This window comes from Heterodontus francisci, chromosome 12, assembly GCF_036365525.1.
Source record: "Heterodontus francisci isolate sHetFra1 chromosome 12, sHetFra1.hap1, whole genome shotgun sequence".
Taxonomy (NCBI): domain Eukaryota; kingdom Metazoa; phylum Chordata; class Chondrichthyes; order Heterodontiformes; family Heterodontidae; genus Heterodontus; species Heterodontus francisci.
The window spans coordinates 67,849,595-67,869,745 of NC_090382.1; the positions used below are offsets into that span (position 1 = coordinate 67,849,595).

The following is a 20,151-nucleotide window of genomic DNA, read 5'->3' on the forward strand; positions in this document are numbered from 1 at the left end:
TCTCCACAGATGCTGCCTGACCTGCTGAGTATTTCCAGCACTTTCTGTTTTTAATTCAATTGATCCGTTGGAGCCCTTCAAGATGCCACAGTGAGGGTCTCCCATATTGTGATGGTCTGCTGTGCTGTGCACAAACTGACGCTGCAGAAGTGGGAGACGTTGAACAATGAGGGTCTTGTGGATCATGATGCCTTCTCCGATGATGAGGATGTGGAGGAGGCTGCTGACCAGGCAATGCAAGATGATGGACCACAAGCAAGGCGCAATGAAATACACGGAATGGAGGCTCAGGATGTGCTAATACACAGACATTTCTTGTGACCCTTATGCCCTTTCACAGGCATTCCAATAAAGCCTTACTTGCAGTCCTACTGTTGCCTCCTTTATTTTGCACTCCAGTGCCCAGAAGCACAACACAATTGGCAAGGCTGTGGAACTAACCAACCACAGCTTAGTCCATCACTTCCAGCCAATTGAGTGAGCCAGGCTGTAGATGTGGTCTCAAAGGGCAGCAAGAATTGGAAGGAGAAGCAACAGCAGTGCGTGAACCCTTTATTACACGGCACAACAAATGCAAGGCTTGACATCTACATATTCTATTCACGCATGAACCCCAAGTGCATATAGGTGTTCTTCTTCAAATCTCTTGTGCGCTTGCAGCTGACATGGAAGCAGGATACTGATCCTGCTGCCCTGTGGCTTGGGATGACCTTGGCCATTGTCTTCTTGCTGCCTGCGGCCTGCAGGGCCCCAGCATGCTGACAGGCTCCTGCACAGGTGCAGGACCCCCTCTGTTGTCACAGCTACTCGAGGTGCTGATGACACTGGCAGAGGGGCTGAAGAGCTGCTGTCCATAATAGGAGCGTCTCCAGATGCGCAAGGCAGTTGCGCCTCTTCCTTTGCAAGGGATACTTGTATCTGTGCTGACATGAGAAGTTTGAGGACCTGGTGGATCCTGGCCACTCGGCCTCCCTCCTGCCTTGCCTCTGCTGCATTGAGCTCATGGAAAAGGTGATGGTATGCAGGTCTGCGCGCATCTCCAGCATCCACTGAGTCATCTGCTGGTTCAGTTTTTCCATGAACCTTGCTAAACTGTTCATGAAGAAAGTCATGCGCGTGTATACCAGCAGCATGGCAGCACTCATGGCATGGATGGTCTCCGCCATCGACTGCGTATGGGTGCACATAGCCTCTGGGAGCTCCGCTAGATGTTCCCACACCTTACGTAATAGCTCCAGCAGTTGCCATGTTGCTGATGACTCCAGAAGCATGTCATTAGTCTGGGGATTAGTATTGCGCTGGCCTCCCACAGTCCTCTGACTGTCAATGGCCTCGGCTGTCACTGGCCCCAGCTGCTTGAGGGCATCCGTGATGTGCTCACGAGGTTATGACACCTTGAGTGTAAGCTCAAAAAGATAAACACCGATGTGAGAGTATCGGCACAGGTGGAAGGTGCAGAGGACTTATGTGATGGTGCACCCTCTGATGATCCATCCTGCTCCTTAGAGGCGGCCGGCTGGGCCCCGGTCTCTTCAGCCCTCGGTGCTTTGACATGTCCCTAACCTGCATGAGAGAACAGATACATTGAAGTGTTAAGGACTTACCATTACCTCATCCTGACTATCCCACCTGTGGAGCTGCATGTGTCCAGTGGTGGACACATGAGCACTATGCCTTGTGTGTGCCAGATGCACCCTTGAGCCCCTCCACTCGTTCACTCACCATCTTGGGTGGGCACTCCTGCTTCACCATCAGCAATAGGGCACCAGGGAGTCTGCGCTGCCAGCTCTGAGGCCTCTTCCTCCATGGGAGTCAGGATATGCAGGTACGGAACCCCTCCACCAGTCTTCGTCTTTTCCTTGCTGTTGCGCGCTGCCTTCACCTGCAAACACAAGAAAGAACACCGTTAGTTTCCCCACGGGGACAAGCACAATGTCTGTGCTGCTGGTAGCCCAGTGGTCCATGATGGAGGTACACCAATGCGACCATTCTTGAAGGACCTGTGGGGGTCAGAAATGACAGACTGGTACCTCTTACATGTCAGCTGCAAGCGCACAAGAGATTTGAAGAAGAACACCTATATGCACTTGGGGTTCATGCGTGAATAGAGTATGTAGATGTCAAGCCTTGCATTTGTTGTGCCGTGTAATAAAGGGTTCATGCACTGCTGTTGCTTCTCCTTCCAATTCTTGCTGCCCTTTGAGACTGCATCTACAGCCTGGCTCACTCAATTGGCTGGAAGTGATGGACTAAGCTGTGGTTGGTTAGTTCCTCAGCTTTGCCAATTGTGTTGTGCTTCTGGGCGCTGGTGTGCAAAATAAAGGAGACAACAGCAGGGCTGCATAAAGGTGAGGCTTTATTGGTATGTCTGTGAAAAGGCATAAGGGTCACAAGAAATGTCAGTGTACTAGCACATCCTGAGCCTCCATTGCCTGTATTACATTGCGCCTTGCTTGTGGTCCATCATCTTGCATTGCCTGGTCAGCAGCCTCCTCATCATCGGAGAAGGCATCATGATCCACAAGACCCTCATTGTTCAACGTCTCCCACTTCTGCAGCGTCAGTTTGTGGACTGGTCCTTCACAGCAGTCTTGTAGTCAGCCAGAGGCTCCTTGATGCAGTAAATGCAGGGATGGCATCCCTTTAAGTATGGCACCAGCACCTGACATGGTGTCAATTGACACCAACTTCGCCGTCTCGCTTCCCGCCTCTGCAGTTCAATTGGACGGCCCCCGCACCTCCTCTGAGTTAATTGGCCAGTCATTGTGAGATCGTGTAAGGGCGGCTGCTGAACACCCGAGCGGAAGCAGCACCCGCTACCAGTGCCGCCACCGGGATCTGAGGCCTTGCCACAAAATCCAGCTGCAGGTGTAGATTAAAGGTACCGAGGATAAAGAGTTGCTTAACCTTATGGGTTAAGGGAGAGCAGTAGGGAAAATATCTTGGTAAGGAGGTCAATTGACTGAATTGTGATTTTGTGATTAGGTCTACATGGCAATTTTGGACAGGGAAAACAATGAAGGTATAATCAGATGGGGAGACTTCAGCGAGGGCGAAATGATTCTCGCTTGTGATCTGTGTTTGTTAATAGATTCATTTACAATTAGGTAATGGATGATTGAAGGCCTTATTCACATGGGATTGAAAATTTTGAAGGGGGACATAGAATGGTGTGATCAGATGAAGGGGCAGGTGGGAAGGTTGAAGAGTTTAACCCTTGCTTACTGACCATCCTGCCCAGTGGGCTGTCTGGAAGCTACTGTCGCCAATCTCCTTCCCATCCCGCTCACTCCACACATTGTTGCTTACTCCGATTCTGTCACCAACACTCTCCGCATTTCCCTCCAGAATGTTGATTCACTCACATATATCCACAACCTTCATGTTAATGCAATCGTCCACAATATGTTCTTTGACTGAAATTTTGTTTGTGGGTGGTGACACCTTGCCCCTTAGTGAAACCTGGCTATACTTTCCACTGTCTGCCCTTCCCAAACTGTTATTGTGGCAATGAGGTCCTTAATACCAAATCACACCTTCTCTGTCCCTCTAATCCTCTGGCACCTTCCCCTTCAAGTACCACATCTTGTTTTGCCTCTCCTTTAAGATCTTCTTTCTCAGCTGTCCTCCAGCGCCATTCTGATCTTCTTCCCAAGAGATCTTTCCTACCCACTCCACTGCACTTTCAAGTGAAGATTCATTGTCAGTGATTTAAATTTTCATTTTAACTCACCTTGCCCTCATTCCTCTGAATTTGGTAACACTCTTGTGAAGCATCTTGGGACCTTTTACTATGTTAAAGACCCTATGTAAATGCAACTTGTAGTTGTAGAAGATACATAACTGAGATATCAATCGCAAGTCAGTGCTTTCAGAAATTGAGGGAAGAATAAGATCTAACGTGAGAACAGTATAGGTTGACTGCAATATTTTAACATAGTAAAATATCCCAGGAAGCTTCAAAGGAGCCTTATCTGAGCCACATAGAGATATTAAGAGGGGTGACCAAAAGCTCAGTCAAGGAGGTAGGTTTTAAGGAGCAACTTAAAGGAGAAGAGACTTAGAGATGGAGAGATTTAGGAAGGGAATTCCAGTTCTTAGGGTCTAGGCAGCTGACGGCATGCCCACCAGTGGTATTTCTAAGCATTGGAGGAGAAAAATCAGCCATGATCTTGCTGCAAATTGTAATCCAGCAACCCCTTACTGGAAAGTGTAGATATGTGGATCTAATTGGAATAAAAAACTAAAATAAAGTCTAAATCCTGGAAATTTGGATAGGTTTGGGTCCAGCTGTGATAATCCATAGAATGCCATCATTCAATGTTTAAGCACATGTGATGTGAATGGACAGTTGGGCAATCTACTGAAGGCCTTGAAGTAATGGTGATCATCTTCCAAAATTCTATAGATTCTGGAAAGGTTCCTGCAGATTGGAAGGTAGCAAATATCACCCTACTATTTAAGAGAGAGAAAACGGGGAACTACAGACCTGTTAGCCTTACATCAGTAGTAGGGAAAATGATAGAATCTATTCTAAAGCTTGTGATAAATGGACTCTTGGATAATAATGATCTGATTGGGCATAATCAACATGGATTTATGAATGGGAAATCATGTTTGATGAACCTGTTGGAGTTTTTTGAGGATGTTACTAACAGAATTGGTAAATGGGAGTTGGTGGATGTAGTATACTTGGAATTTCAGAAGGCTTTTGATAATGTTCCCCACAGGAGGTTGATTAGCAAAATTAAAGCACGTGGGATAGGAGGTAATATAATAATATACTGGCATGGATTATGGATTGGTTAATTGGCAAAAATAGAGAGTAGGAATAAATGGCTCGTTCTCACGTTGGCAGGCTTGTGACTCGTGGGGTACCACAAGGCTCAGTACTTGGGCCCCAGCTGTTCACAATATATATCAACGATTTGGATGTGGAGACCAAATGGAATATTTCCAAATTCCCGAGTGACACAAAACTAGATGGGAGTGTGTGTTGTGAGGAAGATGGTAAGCGGCTTCAACGGTATTTGGACAGACTTAGTAAGTGGGCAAGAACATGGAAGATGGAATATGATGTGGAAAAATGTGAGGTTATCCACTTTGGTAGGAAGAACAGATGTGCAGAATATTTCTTAAATGGTAAGAGATTAGAAAGTGTAGGTATACAAAGGGTGTTGGGTTTTCTCGTCAATAAGTCACTGAAAGCTAACATGCAGGTGCAGCAAGCAATTAGCAAGGCTAATGGTATGTTGGCCTTTATCACAAAAGATTTAAGTACAGGAGTAGCGAAGTCTTGCTTCAATTGTATAGAGCTTTAGTTAGACCGCACCTGGAGTACTGTGTGCAGTTTTGGTCCCCTTACCTTAGGAAGGATATTATTGCCATAGAGGGAGTGCAACGAAGGTTCCCGGGGTGGCAGGACTATCCTGTAAAGAGCGATTGGGGAAACTGGGCCTGTATTCTCTAGAATTTCGAAGAATGAGATGTGATCTCATTGAAACCTACAAAATACTTAAAGGGATAGACAGGGTAGATGCAGATAAGATGTTTCCCCTGGTTGTGGAGCGTAGAAGTAGGAGACACAATTTCAAAATAAGGGGGAAACCACTTAGGACCGAGATGAGGAGATGTTTCTTTACTCAGAGGGATGTGAATCTTTGCAATTCTCTACCCCAGAGGGCTGTGGAAGCTCGTCATTAAATATGTTTAAAGCAGAGATTGACAGATTTCTAAATACCGATGACATAAAGGGATATGCGGATAGTGTGGGAAAAAGGCATTGAAGTGGATGATCAGCCATGATTGTATTGAATGGCAGGTAAGGGTAACAGGTGTCCTTTCCTAAAGGACAATTGTGAGCACATTTTGTTTTGCTACAATCTGACAGCTTCCTGATGCCCCACCCTATCTCTATATCCTTCTCCATCCCTACAACCCTCTGAGATCTCTGCACTCCTCCAATTCTGGCCTCTTGCGCATCTCTGAGTTCCTTCCCTCTATGCCATGCCTTCAGCTGCCGAGGCCCCAAGTGCCTTCCTCTAGAGTAAGTTGAGAAAAAAATTTAAATGTGTACATTCCAGTGACTTCATACGTTAGCTTTGTATTAACGAGTTACTGTGCAAGGCTTATGTTGGCAAATGTAAGAGGTCCGTTCCCTCCCTTGCTGATGATTCTTGACTTTAAGATTTTATAACGGACAAATTGCACAGACACAGGCTTGGCCTGAACCACAAATTTCTTTATTTAAAAACAAACAACACCCCTTCCTAAAACCCTGTTACAAAGACCTCTAACTAATCTAAAGGACACCACACGACACCTTGATTGGTTAGTCCGATTTAATACCCTACACGATTTAACCTCGGCGCTCACCCAAACACAAGTCACCACGACTTATAATATAAACTTTTTGAAAAACCACAGGCAAAACCCCAAATTCACTCAATTGGAAACCCAAACCCTCCCAGGATTTGGTTGCTACACTTAAAATTGTTTTAAAACTCTTAGCCACAAATACCCCTTGGATTTGGCCGATCACTTACAATCCCTCCACGCAGTTGGTCCTTCCGGTGAGAATTGTAGGTCCATGTGCCAGGTTGACCGTTCCTGACCCTCCTTCTCGACTGCAGCACCCACAGAACAAACCCCTTCAAGATTTGACTGAAAAACTTACAAACCCCCACACGGCTGGTCGTTACCAATGTTGATTGTCGGCCTGAACCTGAGAAGACCAGTCCCCGTCCTTCTTCACATAACTGCAGCCCCAAACCCTTCGATCTTGTCCCTTTAATGATGCTCCTTATCATAATATCATAATCACACGGAAGAGGCTGTCACTCTAGAATTGGCCTTTGTAGCCACTCCAGGCGCTGCTCCACACACCACTGACCACCTCCAGGCGCTTACCCATTGTCTCTCGAGATAAGGAGGCCAAAGAAAGAATCACATCTCCTGAAGTCATCTTGCTGGATGGTCAGCACTTAGCAACTTTTAATCCTTTTCCTCTGTTATCTGCCTGGTCCAGACAGATCCATTTAGTGCTAATGTGATTTCCCTGACCGAGAACAATGAACTCCACCAAGGTGAGTTAACCTAGGCTCCAAAGCTAATATCCATGAAAGAGGTTTCTCTCCTGTCTTGACAGGAGTGAATTCTGTGTTCTGGGGCCAGTTAGTTGTAACAATGGCCTCCCCAATCACTTAACATGATGGCAGTTATGCTGCATCACTGTTATGATAATGTCCCAAATTCCAGTCTTTTAACAGTATCAGTTCTGTTGTGATGTTGGGATGTTTGAAAATTGACTCATCGGAATGCAGCCTGCCTCTGTGTGTTTTGTGTTGAGGTTTGGCTCTTATTCACTGTACTAGTGTCTGTGGGGGTTGGGGTTCCTTCCCCATACTCCACAAAGTCCAGTTTTAAAGTCCAGTTGGGGGGGAGGAATTCCGATCCCACACAAAGGATCAGTTCTGATGAAAGGTCACGACCTGAAACATTAACACTGTTTCTCTCTCCACAGATGATGCCTGACCTGCTTAGTATTTCCAGCATTTGTCTGGTCTCACTGATTTTGCTGCCTTGTTTGCCTTTACCTCTCTCCACTAAGTCACTTCTTGAAACCTACTTCTTTGACCAAGCTTTTGGTAACCTGTCCCAATATCTCTATTTGGCTCAGTGTCAAATCGTATTTGATAAGGCTTCTGTGAAGCACTACATTAAAGGTGTTATATAAATACAAGTTTTTGCAAGTATACACCAGAGATATCAACCACAAGAAGTGCTTTCAGGAAAGGAGGGGAAAGTAAGATCTAACTTGAGAACACTACAAAATTCAGAAAGGAATTCAGGAGAAATGTATTTACCCAAGAGGTAAGTAGCACGAAGTCCAGTTCTATGGAGTACTGTGTCTACAGAGTATTTAACTCAGGGAATTTGGTGAGTGAGGGAATTCAGCATTATGAGGGAAGAGGTGCTGTTCTGGTACTTAACAAAACAAGGAACAGTCCAAGAGAGGGAGCAGGAGACAACAAGACTTGAGAACTGAAGTCTAGAGGTATTAATTAATTGAACAGGTAGGTGATTGGTGATTTTTAAGGTTTTTTTCTCTAAACTAAGGCAGTAGTTTAAATTAGGACCTGGAAAATATAAGTACTCCATTAAATTTTATAGCTTAACTATTTAAACCACTTAATGTAACTACAAATAATAGTTGAATAAGCACTTTAACTAATTAAATAAATAAAATAAGTCTGGTCTAAGATATGACAGAGCAGACATGTAGCTGGACTGCAGAATGTGGGAGTTTGTAGATAGTGAGACTGTCCTGAGCAAACAGAACTGCAGGAGATGTCTCCAGCTCAAATCTCTCTGGCTCAGAGTCATTGAACTGGATTGTGAGTTGGAGAGATGCTGACATAAAGGAGGGGGAGGAATTTATGGGGATTCTGATTCTCAGGATGCAAATGTATTAGGCAACTGTTCACACCTGGGAACAATGGAAGGCCCAGGTGGCTCGGCTGAAACCAGTCTTCTGGACTTTGCATATTGGAAAAAGACAATAAGCTATTGACTTTTGATTCCAGATGAATTTAACAGATTTTCTGAAGGCAGACAGGCTGTAAGAAAGGAAACCACCGGTGGTAGCCTCAGAGCAGGCTGTCAGAAGGGAAGACAACTAGCAGTGGCAGCCTGAAGGGAGAGAGAGGGAACACTAGCTCTCAGAGAATACTGATACAGTGAAAGGCTGTGAAAACCTGAACCTGTTTTGTAAGTTGAGGTTTATGGAGAAGTAGACACCTAACAGGATCACCAGAAATAGCCTTATTCACGGACATCCAGGTCAAAAGTGCTCGAAATGAGCGAAGGGGGCACTGACTTTGAGAAAGGTCTGGGAGATCTAACCCATTGCAACTGGGAGGAGTTTGGGACTTTTAACCACAAAGGTTTCGCCTTCAAAAGGAACTGTGTAACGTATAAGTGCGGTGTGAGGTTTTCAAGTATTTTAATAGTAAAGAAAATACCTTTCTTTGTAATATGGGGTATCAGCTACTTACAAAGTACTATTTAGTTAGTGATGATTTCTTTTAGTTTAATTGCTATAATAAAAGTCTTAAAACATGAAATCTTTAAATTGGCCCAGGGGCTCATATCTTGTACTTTTAACATTGACCAATCTCGCTGAGAACTTAGAGAACTGCGTGCAGTTCTGGTCCCCATATTATAAGAAAGATATAAAGGCATTGTAGAGGGTGTGGAGATGATTTGCAAGGATTATACCAGAAATGCATGGGTATACATATCGGGAAGAAATGTTCAGGCTGGTACACTTTTCTTTTGAAAAAAGAAGGCTGAGGGGTAACCTAATAGAGGTCTTTAAAATTATGAAAGGTTTTGATAGAGTGGATACAGAGAAGAGCATAACTACAGGCCATCAATATAAGATATTCATGAAGAAATCCAATAGGGAATTCAGAAGAAACTTCTTTACCCAAAGAGTGATGACAATGTGGGACTTGCTACCCCAGGGAGTGGTTGAAGTGAATAGTATAGATGCATTTAAGGGGAAGCTAGGCATTTGAGCGAGAAGGGAATAGAGGGTTACGATAATTGATTCAGATATGGAAAGATGGGAGGAGGCTCAAGTGGAGCATATATACCAGCATGGACTGGTTGGGCCGAATGGCCTATTTTTGTACTGAATATCCTATGTTGTGGTGAGAATGTGGAACTTGCTACCATAGGGAGTAGTTGAGGTGAATAGTGTCAATGCAATCAAGGGGAAGCTAGATAAGCACATGAGGGAGAAAGGATAGCTGGATATGTTGATGAGGTTCCATGAAGAGGGATGTATCACAGAGGCACTGGCCATAATTTTTCAGTCTTCCTTAGACTCGGGGTTGGTGCCAGAGGACTGGAGAATTGCAAACGTTACACCCTTATTCAAAAAAGGGTGTAAAGATAAGCTCAGCAACTACAGGTCAGTCAGTTTAACTTCGGTGGTGGGAAAATGTCTTAGAAAAAATAATTAGGGACAAAATCAATAGTCACATGGACAAACGTGAGTTAATTAAGGAAAGCCAGCATGGATTTCTTAAGGGAAAATCATGTTTAATTAACTTGCTGGAGTTTTTTGAGGAGGTAACAGAGAGGGTTGATGAGGGCAATGCTGTTAATGTGGTGTACATGGATTTCCAAAAGACGCTTGATACAGTGCCACACAACAGACCTGTGAGCAAACTTGTAGCTCGTAGAATAAAAGGGACAGCAGCAACATGGATACGAAATTGGCTGAGTGATAGGAAACAAAGAGTATGGTTAATGGATGTTTTTTGGGCTGGAGGAAGGTTTGTAGTGGAGTTCCCCAGGGGTCAGTGTTGGGACCCTTGCTTTTCTTGATATATATTTATGACCCAGACCTTGGTGTACAGGGTACAATTTCGAAATTTGCAGATGATACGAAACTTTGAAGCATTATGAACTGTGAGGAGGATAGTGTAGAACTTCAAAAGGACATAGACAAGTTGGTGGAATGGGCAGACAGGTGGCAGATGAAGTTCTATGCAGAGAAATGTGACGTGATTTATTTTGGTAGGAAGAACATGGAGAGACAATATAGAATAAAGGGTACAATTCTAAAGGGGGTGTAGGAGCTGAGGGACCTAGGTGTATATGTGCATAAGTCATTGCAGGTGGCAGGACAGGTTGAGAGAATGGTTAATAAAGCATACAGTATCCTGGGCTTTATTAATAGGGGCATAGAGTTCAAGAGCAAGGAAGTTATTTTGAACTTGTATAAGACACTAGTTTGGCCTCAGCTGGAGTATTGCGTCCAGTTCTGGGCACCGCACTTGAGGAAAGACGTGAGGGCATTGGAGAGAGTACAGAAAAGATTCACGACAATGGTTCTAGGGATGAGGAATTTCAGTTATGAAGATAGATTGGAGAAATTAGGACTGTTTTCCTCGGAGAAGAAAAGGTTGACAGGTGATTTGATAGAGGTATTCAAAATCATGAGGGGTCTGGACGGAGTATAGAGAGAAATTGTTCACGTTCATGAAAGGATCGAGAACAAGAGGGCATGGATTTAACATATTTGGTAAGAGAAGCAAAAGTGACATGAGGAAAAACCTTTTCACGCAGCGAGTGGTTCAGGTCTGGAATGCACTGCCTGAGAACATGGTGGAGTCAGGTTCAATTGAAGCATTCAAAAGGGAATTGGACAGTCATAGGAAAAGGCAGGAGAATGGAACTGATTGAGTTGCTCTTTCAGAGAGCCAGTGCGGACACGATGGCCCGAATGGCCTCCTTCTGTGCTGTAACAATTCTGTGATTCTGTGAAGGGGGCTCATTTGAAGCATAAGTACCTCCACGGACCTGTTGGCCTGAATGTCCTGTGTCTGGACTGTAAATGCTTTGTAACAGCACAGGTTGACTGTGTTGTAATGCTGTTTACTGCCAAATGTTGAATATGGATCTAAAAAAATGTTTACTGAAATAATACATTACTGCTGGACTATATTTGTGGTACAGTTACTCCAAGAATAGGAATCAAACAGCAGACTTGTATTTTTCTCTTGACAGCTTTCAGCACGGTCATTTTTCCAAGGGTAGCATTTTTTGGCTGGAAAAATAAACATTTAAATTGACTGCAACTGGAGTGTGTAGCAGACACAGAAAATACTGCAGATGCTGGAAATCTGAAATAAAAACAGAACATGCTGGAAATACTCAGGTCTAGCAGCTTATACAACCGAAAATAATATTCTTACTTAATTTGATAAGTTTCCTTTTTTTGATGATATTTTCCTATCAGTTGTGCCCCTTTAGAAAGGGGGCATTTCTGTTAAGATTATTTTTATGGGGGTTAACGACACTGGTTCCAGTGTGGTCCGAATTGTTGAATGAAAAGAGTGCAATGAAATGAATGCATTGAATAAACTGTGACTGCGCTTCCGCAGTCGTATTGAGTTACGCCAGCAGAAAGGCGCGGCCAGCACAGGGACCGCCTTGTGGCGGTACAAATACGACCCTATCTGAACCGAGCCCGCCACTTTCAAACATTATCCAGTGCTGCTTAGAAGAGGCTGCAGAATCACTCACAAAGACCATGGCTACCCCTCCAAAAAGAATGTGTGTCAGCCCCGATTTCAACGACAGCTTTGAAAAAAGAGTGAGGAAAATTTCAATTGAAGGAAACATAGGTGAGTGAACTAGACTCAGTAGTGCTTTAAAAGAAATAATTTTTGTATTGGACCCCAAATCAGTACTGCTGGGTTTGAACAAAAAAAATGCAAAATGATGGCTGTAAACTTATCATTCAAACGTTGGTCTGAATTCATCATGGGTTTTTCTTTTACTGATTTGGATTTCTTTTACAAAAACGGGGTTAGGAAGCGGAATTGGCGCCAATATGTTTTGGCGGGCTGAAGGTTTCCCAATATTTTGCCTGTGAATCTCAAAAGGAAAATTGATGAAATAAAGTTTTTCATCAAATATAATTCTGAAGCATTAGAGTTGGCTCAGGTCTGTTGATTCTGGGCTGAGAATCTGAATTTAGTTCAATACTGTAACTTGCAGCCAGAGGACTGATTGCGCGGGAAATCTTGCGGTGTCAGTTATGGGAATAGCTTTTCAGTACTTCCCGCCTTTCAGCTACAAGCAAAATAGTGCAATCTTTCCCATTTTATGCTGTAAAATAACTTATTTCCTATCTTAAATGACTTTGTAAATTTATAGAACTTCTGTCCATTTTTTTCTGACGCCAGTCACACCATGCTTATGAAATGGAAAATGTGCATTTTTAAAAATAGTAAACCCTCGCATCCAGTCTTTTTGCATGAAGATGTATTGTAAGTAAGTGAGGTTTTCAGCTACAGATGCACTTTCAGCTTTCTTACTTAACTAATCTCTGCTTGGGAGTGAGATTGGATCCTGATTTCCGAGTTGGACTGTAGCCTGCTCTGCACTGGTATTATAAATGTACCCGAAATTTCTGTATTTTTTTTTCCTGAAAGCGACTAACGTATTTTACACAATTTTGGTCCTACTGGTATTGGTATTTCCTCATCAGAAATCAACATTGGTAGCTTCGGTTACTCATTTGCTTAGCGAATAAGTAACTGCAGCTGGAATTTAGGGATTAACATGTGAAACTGACATGAAATTTAAGAGTTAAAATCCCTTGGACCATTAAAAGTACCGTTTTAATTTTCATCAGCTGTTGGCGAGGAGGATTAATTATATACAAATGTATGATCATGATGGTGTTTTACTCTTGAGTGGGAAGTTACCCATTTTAATTTATCTTGTATTTTTAACAGCTGCAGGAAAATCTACTTTTGTTCATATGTTGGAAAGAGCCAGTGATGAATGGGAAGTTGTTCCTGAACCTATTGCGAAATGGTGTAATGTACAAACAACGGAAGATGAATTCCAGGTAATTAACAAAGATGAAATTCAAAATATTGTCCTTCAACTTTTTATTAGTTATTGGAAACGCTACATTTTGTAGAAATTATTCTCCACTGCTCAAGGAAAATAAGTAGCAGTTAAATGGAGGGGTTGGGGAAGTCACAGTAAATGATCCTGTGTGTTTCCGACTCCTGCCTTCAAGGTTTACTGAAATAATTCCTGCTCCTACAATTTGGGATAAAAACTACAGTTCTTTCAGTGTCTCATTACACTCAGTGCTATGCCTCCTGGCTCTGCTAGTTGAACTTGCAAGGTTGCCAGCTCCTCTATAGTTCATGTCAATGTCTGTGATTGCTAAAAAAAGAATTCCTGTATGGTTGTGAAACTACTATTCAAGTTAACTTTATAATGCAGCACTATTTAGCTAAATTTTTTGGAATTTATGATGTTTGGATTTTGGTGACGTTTCTCCTAACTTATTTTTGGTTTGGATTTTTTTTCCCCCTAAAGGAACTTTCAACATCCCAAAAGAGTGGTGGCAATCTCCTTCAGATGCTCTACGACAAGCCTAGTAGATGGGCGTACACATTTCAAACCTATGCATGCCTGAGTAGGGTTCGGGCACAGCTTAGACCATCCTGCCCCAAAATTCAGGATGCAGAACATCCTGTACAGTTCTTTGAAAGATCTGTATATAGTGATAGGTGAGACACAAACTTCTAGAGTTATAAATCCATTTCCGGGTAGGTAATAGAAACCTACCCAAGTTGCACTCTTTTCTATAAATATGAGTAACTTTTATTAAATTATAAATTGATTGTGTCCATTTACTTGTTTTGACATTTAGCAATAATCATTTAGAATGCTATAAATTTACAATATTTACTAGCTTTCTCTCTCTGTAAACAGGTATATATTTGCCTCAAATTTGTTTGAATCTGGAAACCTTAATGAAACGGAATGGTCCATTTACCAGGATTGGCATGGTTGGATATTGAACCAGTTTGGTTCACAAATTGAGTTGGATGCCATGATCTATCTTCAAGCAGCCCCTGAAGTATGTAATCAGTGACCTTTTATTTGTTAACCTTTTGCTTTTTAAAAAAAAAAATTTTTTTGTATCTAATACAACTTTCTAGTAGTGATAGAAATCTGTCAATTGTTCTTTGGTAGAAATGTATGGAGCGGCTTCATCAGAGGGGCAGGGAGGAGGAGCAAGGAATTGAGATGGAGTACCTAGAGAAACTACATTACAAACATGAATCTTGGCTTCATAACCGAACAATGAGGTAAGTATTGGAATTTGTTAATTAAGAATTTTGTAGGAACTGATAACCAACATTTTACTAAATTAGGTGGAATGTTGATTATAACATGTAATGCTTTTTTTTATTTCCAAAATATACTTTATTCATAAAAATCTGTTTTAAAAAAAAAACATGACAAAACAGTTTCAAACAGCACCAAGTCAAAAATTACAAACAATGCAAAGGAGGTCAGTTTCCTTCAATACAATCATGAGTTGCCTCACAACCCTTCCATTTCATTTGTCATCCCATATGCATTTTTACATTTTACAGCACACAAAATTATCCCGATACAGTTTGAGGGGTTTCCCATGGATCCAGCCCCTCCGTTCAGCTTGGTGGGGGGACCTTACGCAGTGGTCTTTCCCCATTGAGCCTTTGCTGCGGCTGCCCCAAGCTTTAGTGCGTCCCTCAACACGTAGTCCTGGACCTTGGAATGTGCCAGTCTGCAACATTCGGTCGTGGACAACTCTTTGTGTTGACATGTAGTAATTCAATTTAAAAAAAAAAAAAATTTCCAAAATATACTTTATTCATAAAAATCTGTTTTAAAAAAAATACATTGCCAAACCGTTTCAAACAGAACCAAAAAATACAAACATTGCAAGGGAGATCAGTTTCCTTCAATACAATCATGAGTTGCTTCACAACCCTTCCATTTCACATTTGTCATGCCAATTACATTTTTACATTTACAGCAAATGAAAATTTTTCTGATACAGTTTGAGGGGTTTCCCATGGGTCCAGCCCCTCAGTTCAGCTTGGTGGGGGAACCTTACACTGTGGTCTTTCCCCATTGAGCCTTTGCTGTGGCTGCCCCAAGCTTTAGTGCGTTCCTCAGCACGTAGTCCTGGACCTTGGAATGTGCCAGTCTGCAACATTTGGTGATGGACAACTCTTTGCGCTGGAAGACCAGCAAGTTTCGGGCAGACCAAAGGGCGTCTTTCACCGAATTGATAGTCCTCCAGCAGCAGTTGATGTTTGTCTTGGTGTGCGTCCCTGGGAACAGCCCGTAGAGCACAGACTCCTGTGTTGCAGAGCTGCTTGGGATGAACCTCGACAAAAACCACTGCATCTCTTTCCACACCTGCTTTGCAAAGACACATTCCGGGAGGAGGTGGGCAACCGTCTCTTCCCCACCACAGCCACCGCGGGGACATTGCGCGGAGGGGGCGAGACTTCGGGCGTGCATGAAGGATCTGACGGGGAGGGCCCTTCTCACCACCAGCCAAGCTACATCTTGGTGCTTGTTTGAAAGGTCTGGTGATGAGGCATTCCGCCAAATGACTTTGGCGGTCTGCTCAGGGAACCATCCGACAGGATCCCCCGTCTCCTTTTCCCGTAGGGCCTTGAGGACATTCCGTGCAGACCACTGCCTGATGGATCGGTGGTCAAAGGTGTTTCCCCGCAGAAACTGCTCCACGAAGGATAGGTGGTACGGCACGGTCCAACTGCATGGAGCGTTCCGCGGCAATGTGACCAGGCCCATCCTTCGCAACACCGGGGACAGATAGAACCTCAGTACGTAGTGACACTTGGGAGTTTGCGTACTGGAGGTCTACACACAGCTTGATGCAGCCGCACACGAAGGTGGTCATCAGGATAAGGGCCACGTTGGGTACATTTTCCCCGCCCTTATCCAGAGATTTGAACATCGTGTCCCTCCGGACCCGGTCCATTTTAGATCCCCAGATGAAGCGGAAAATGGCTTGGGTGACCGCCACAGCACAGGAGTGGGGTATGGGCCAGACCTGCGCCACATACAGCAACACCGTGAGCGCCTCGCACCTGATGACCAGGTTCTTGCCCACAATTGAGAGAGATCGCTGCCCCCACATGCTCAACTTTTGTTTTACCTTGGCTACTGTAGTAATTTTTTTATTTATTTTTATTTCCAAAATATACTTTATTCATAAAAATCTGTAAAAATTACATTGCCAAACAGTTTCCAAACAGCACCAAAAAATACAATCATTGCAAGGGAGATCAGTTTCCTTCAATACTGTCATGAGTTTCTTCCCAACCCTTCCGTTTCACAATTGTCATGTCAATTACAGTTTTACATTTACAGCAATTGAGAATATTAACGATACAGTTCGAGGGGTTTCCCTTTGGCTACTGTAGTAATTCAATTTCTTTTCTGCCTCCTCAAAAAATGTTCTTAATTTGTTGACCTATTTCAGGCTTGACTTTGAATACTTGAAGGACATCCCTATTCTGGTGCTAGATGTCAGTGAAGATTTTAAAGATGACAAGATTAAACAAGAGGACCTTCTAGAAAAGGTAAACTTTAATTTGAATTTCATTTCAAGGACCTTATTTCCCATCTAGACTCAAATCTGGAGAATGGCGAATTAGGTGAAGTAGAATTAGCCATGGAGTTATGCAAAATAGAACACCTTCCGGTGAAAAAAATAGCAGAAGGGGAATTAGTGGAGACATTTTAAAAATAAATCTTTTAGACATGAGATGCAAAGTGTAGCATTTATCATTTAAATTGGTCCTGTCACCCAGGGAATTTTATTTTCAGATGTTTGATGAATTTTTCATCTAAAATCAGACTTTTAGTAAAGGAACAACCCTTGTTGGATAACGAGGTTTTCTGAACATTGCAAGTTTTTTTGATCTGTTTCTACAATTTTATTGCTTGAGTATGTTAAAATTAACATGCAATATTCATGCAAATTAATTTTGTTACTAAATTGTTAACTGACATATTTAACAGTTAAGCAGGGCATCTGTAGCAGCTAGTAACACCATTACATTACTTCTTGTTTACAGGTAAAGGCATTCTTGCAAACTTTATAGTACAGCGGAACTGACTACAACCCTTGACCTGGTGTTGCACTGATTTTTTTGTTCTACCCACCCTGTAGTACAGGAAGTAAATGCCGGTATTTAAAGAATATATTTTTAAACTATTTTGGACAGACAATGCAAGAGTAACTTAATAGTTACCTGTTATGCAAGCAGATCTGTATTCTGTCCTAGACACTCCACTGCATGTTTATTGTATTTCCTATATTCCCTATTTTCCCTCATTCAAACTGTATTGACTAAGTTGTCATGATTGCCAATCTTTTGTCCAAGTAAGATGCTAACAATCCCAACTTCCTGCTTCCTAATGTGCTTCTCTATTCTTAGTGAACTGGTGCTTGTAAATGGATTGTGAAGATATTGTGCATATTAAATTGATCATTGATTTGCTGTTTGAGGCAATAAGATAATCTGGTTGTGCCTCTCCTGAAGGACAATGTCTGAGATACTGCACTCCTTTTAGTCTGATTTGGAAGCATCAGCTGAGATTATAACTCAACTTTAGTATTTGAATAAACAACCTTCTGACTCGGTACTATCATTGAGCTTGGCCAATTCTGTCTTTTGGGAACTGACCTTTCGTATGCAAGGACATTGGATTGCTTTTCCCTGCCAGGGCCATAGGCCACCGTTCCTTGCTGACTTGGGTTTTAATTTCGGATCTGATCTACAGGCATTTAATATCTCCCATCTTCTCGTGTATTCCTTGATTTCCTTCCCAATATACCCTTGTTTCCTTTCTCTATCTTTCAGTTGTCTTTGATGAATAAATCAATTCAGTCGTCCAGCCATCTCCTCTTTATTCTTTTGGTATATTAAACCAACCTGCTAAATACCTCACCTCATACTTTTTTTGTCCATCAGTTCTGATGAAAGTTTATAATAACTTATCATTCCCCTGCTGTGGTTTTGTCATTATTTATTTCAGAATTCTGCTTTTGTCAATTTATTTTCAAGACAAAAGATTTTGGGAGTTGTATTATGCAATTCTCTCCACCTTTTGCAAAGCATTATTCTGTGGCCTTGGGTTTAATATTTTGTAGTTTTTTTTTTTGCTTCCAACCACTATTTTTTAGAGTACCCCTTTCAAAGTGGGACTTTCTACAATTTCCACTTAAACATGCAGGATTGCAATGACAGAACTGCTTCCACATGGATTGTCAGAATAATGTAAATAGATGTGATTTATAGATCTATATTAACTGGTATGGTTTCTCAACAGCTTGTCCAGCACAAAATTTAATCCATTGTATTTGTTTTCAAATCTATTGTTGTATTTGCATTTTCTATTTACTGTAATAAAAATATAAATTTGGTTCTGGTCTTTTTATGATAATGTGTGGAGATCACAAACTGGAATTAGAAGAGGAAACATAAAATTATGCTGTTGTTCATTGCTAGTTTTTGATTTTAAAAGTTTTGCGTTAAGTAGATCAAAATGTTCTAGTTTTAACAGCACTTCTGCCAGGGAATCACTATTTTTGGCAATGCCTAATTTGTTCAAGTATAACATATAACAGATTTCAATTTGCAAATGTAAAAGTGAGCAAACTACACATGCACCTACTGGTTCTCTCCTTTCATGTTATACTAATTCTATCTGTAGTTGCCAAAGTGGCACTTTAGTTGATTGCTACAATTGTAACACAATATTCCCTTGCATTTTTTCAAAAATGCCACAGGAAAAGTGGTCAACCATGGCTCAGTAGAAAAATTTAAGGAAAGTATTAGATTAAAAGAAATGTACAATGTTGCCAAAGAGTAGTAAGACAGAAAAATGAACAAAGAATGGCCAAGTAATTCATAGAGGGAGTTAATGAACAAAAAATGTAAAAACTTCCGCAATCTGTTTTTGTAAGCATGTAAAAAGAAATTGAGTTGTATTTTCCTTACATTGGCGGTTTTGTGGATTAGCCTGATGAGTGCAAGACGAAAAGCTTCGACAACATGTCTATTTTCAACAATACTCTGTATTGCCGTACTACCAAATGACTAAAAATAAATTATTAGGTAAAGTAACCCTGGGTTCCTTGGAAGTCAAGATGAAAAATTGCAGTGGGGAATAAGGAAGTGGTAGAGATGTTAGACAAATTATGTATGATGTCATAGACACAAGGCACACTGCGGGTGGGTGACGGGAGGAAATTAGAACCCAGGTTCTATTAAGTGACCTTCAACGGTAAATAAACAAAGATTACTGGAAAAGTTAATGGCACTAAAGGCCAACAAATCTCTTGGATCACAGATGGACTACATCCTGCGGTTTTAGGTAGCTGCAGCAATGGTGGATACATTTGGTTTTGATCTTCCAGAATTCCCTTGATTCTAGAACAGTTCCTGTGGATTGGAAGGTCATAGTAGTAAATGTAACCCTGCTATTCAAAAAAGGAGGGAGGGAGAAAAATAGAACTATGCACCAGTTAACTTTATCCTAATTTGTTCATTGGATGTGAGCTTCACAGGTTTTTTTTTTTGCCCTTGAGAAGATGGTGAGCTGCCTTCTTGAACTGCTGTAGTCCATGTGGTGTAGGTACATGCACAGTGCTGTTAGGGAGGTAAATGTGACATCCTTATTCAAGAAAGGGTGTAAGGACAGTCCTGGAAACTACAGGCC

The 20,151-nt window shown here is 42.0% G+C and overlaps 1 protein-coding gene across 1 annotated transcript; it reads left to right on the forward strand.

The window, feature by feature from the left end:
* Positions 1-12,032: 12,032 nt before the first annotated feature.
* zgc:110540 (deoxynucleoside kinase) lies at positions 12,033-18,853 on the forward strand. Its single transcript, XM_068043554.1, has 7 exons — positions 12,033-12,203; positions 13,323-13,438; positions 13,924-14,117; positions 14,323-14,470; positions 14,587-14,702; positions 16,904-17,003; positions 17,502-18,853. Exons 1-7 carry the CDS (start codon positions 12,110-12,112, stop codon positions 17,526-17,528), a joined length of 795 nt encoding a protein of 264 aa, XP_067899655.1. The 5' UTR covers positions 12,033-12,109; the 3' UTR covers positions 17,529-18,853.
* The last annotated feature ends 1,298 nt before the right edge of the window (positions 18,854-20,151 follow it).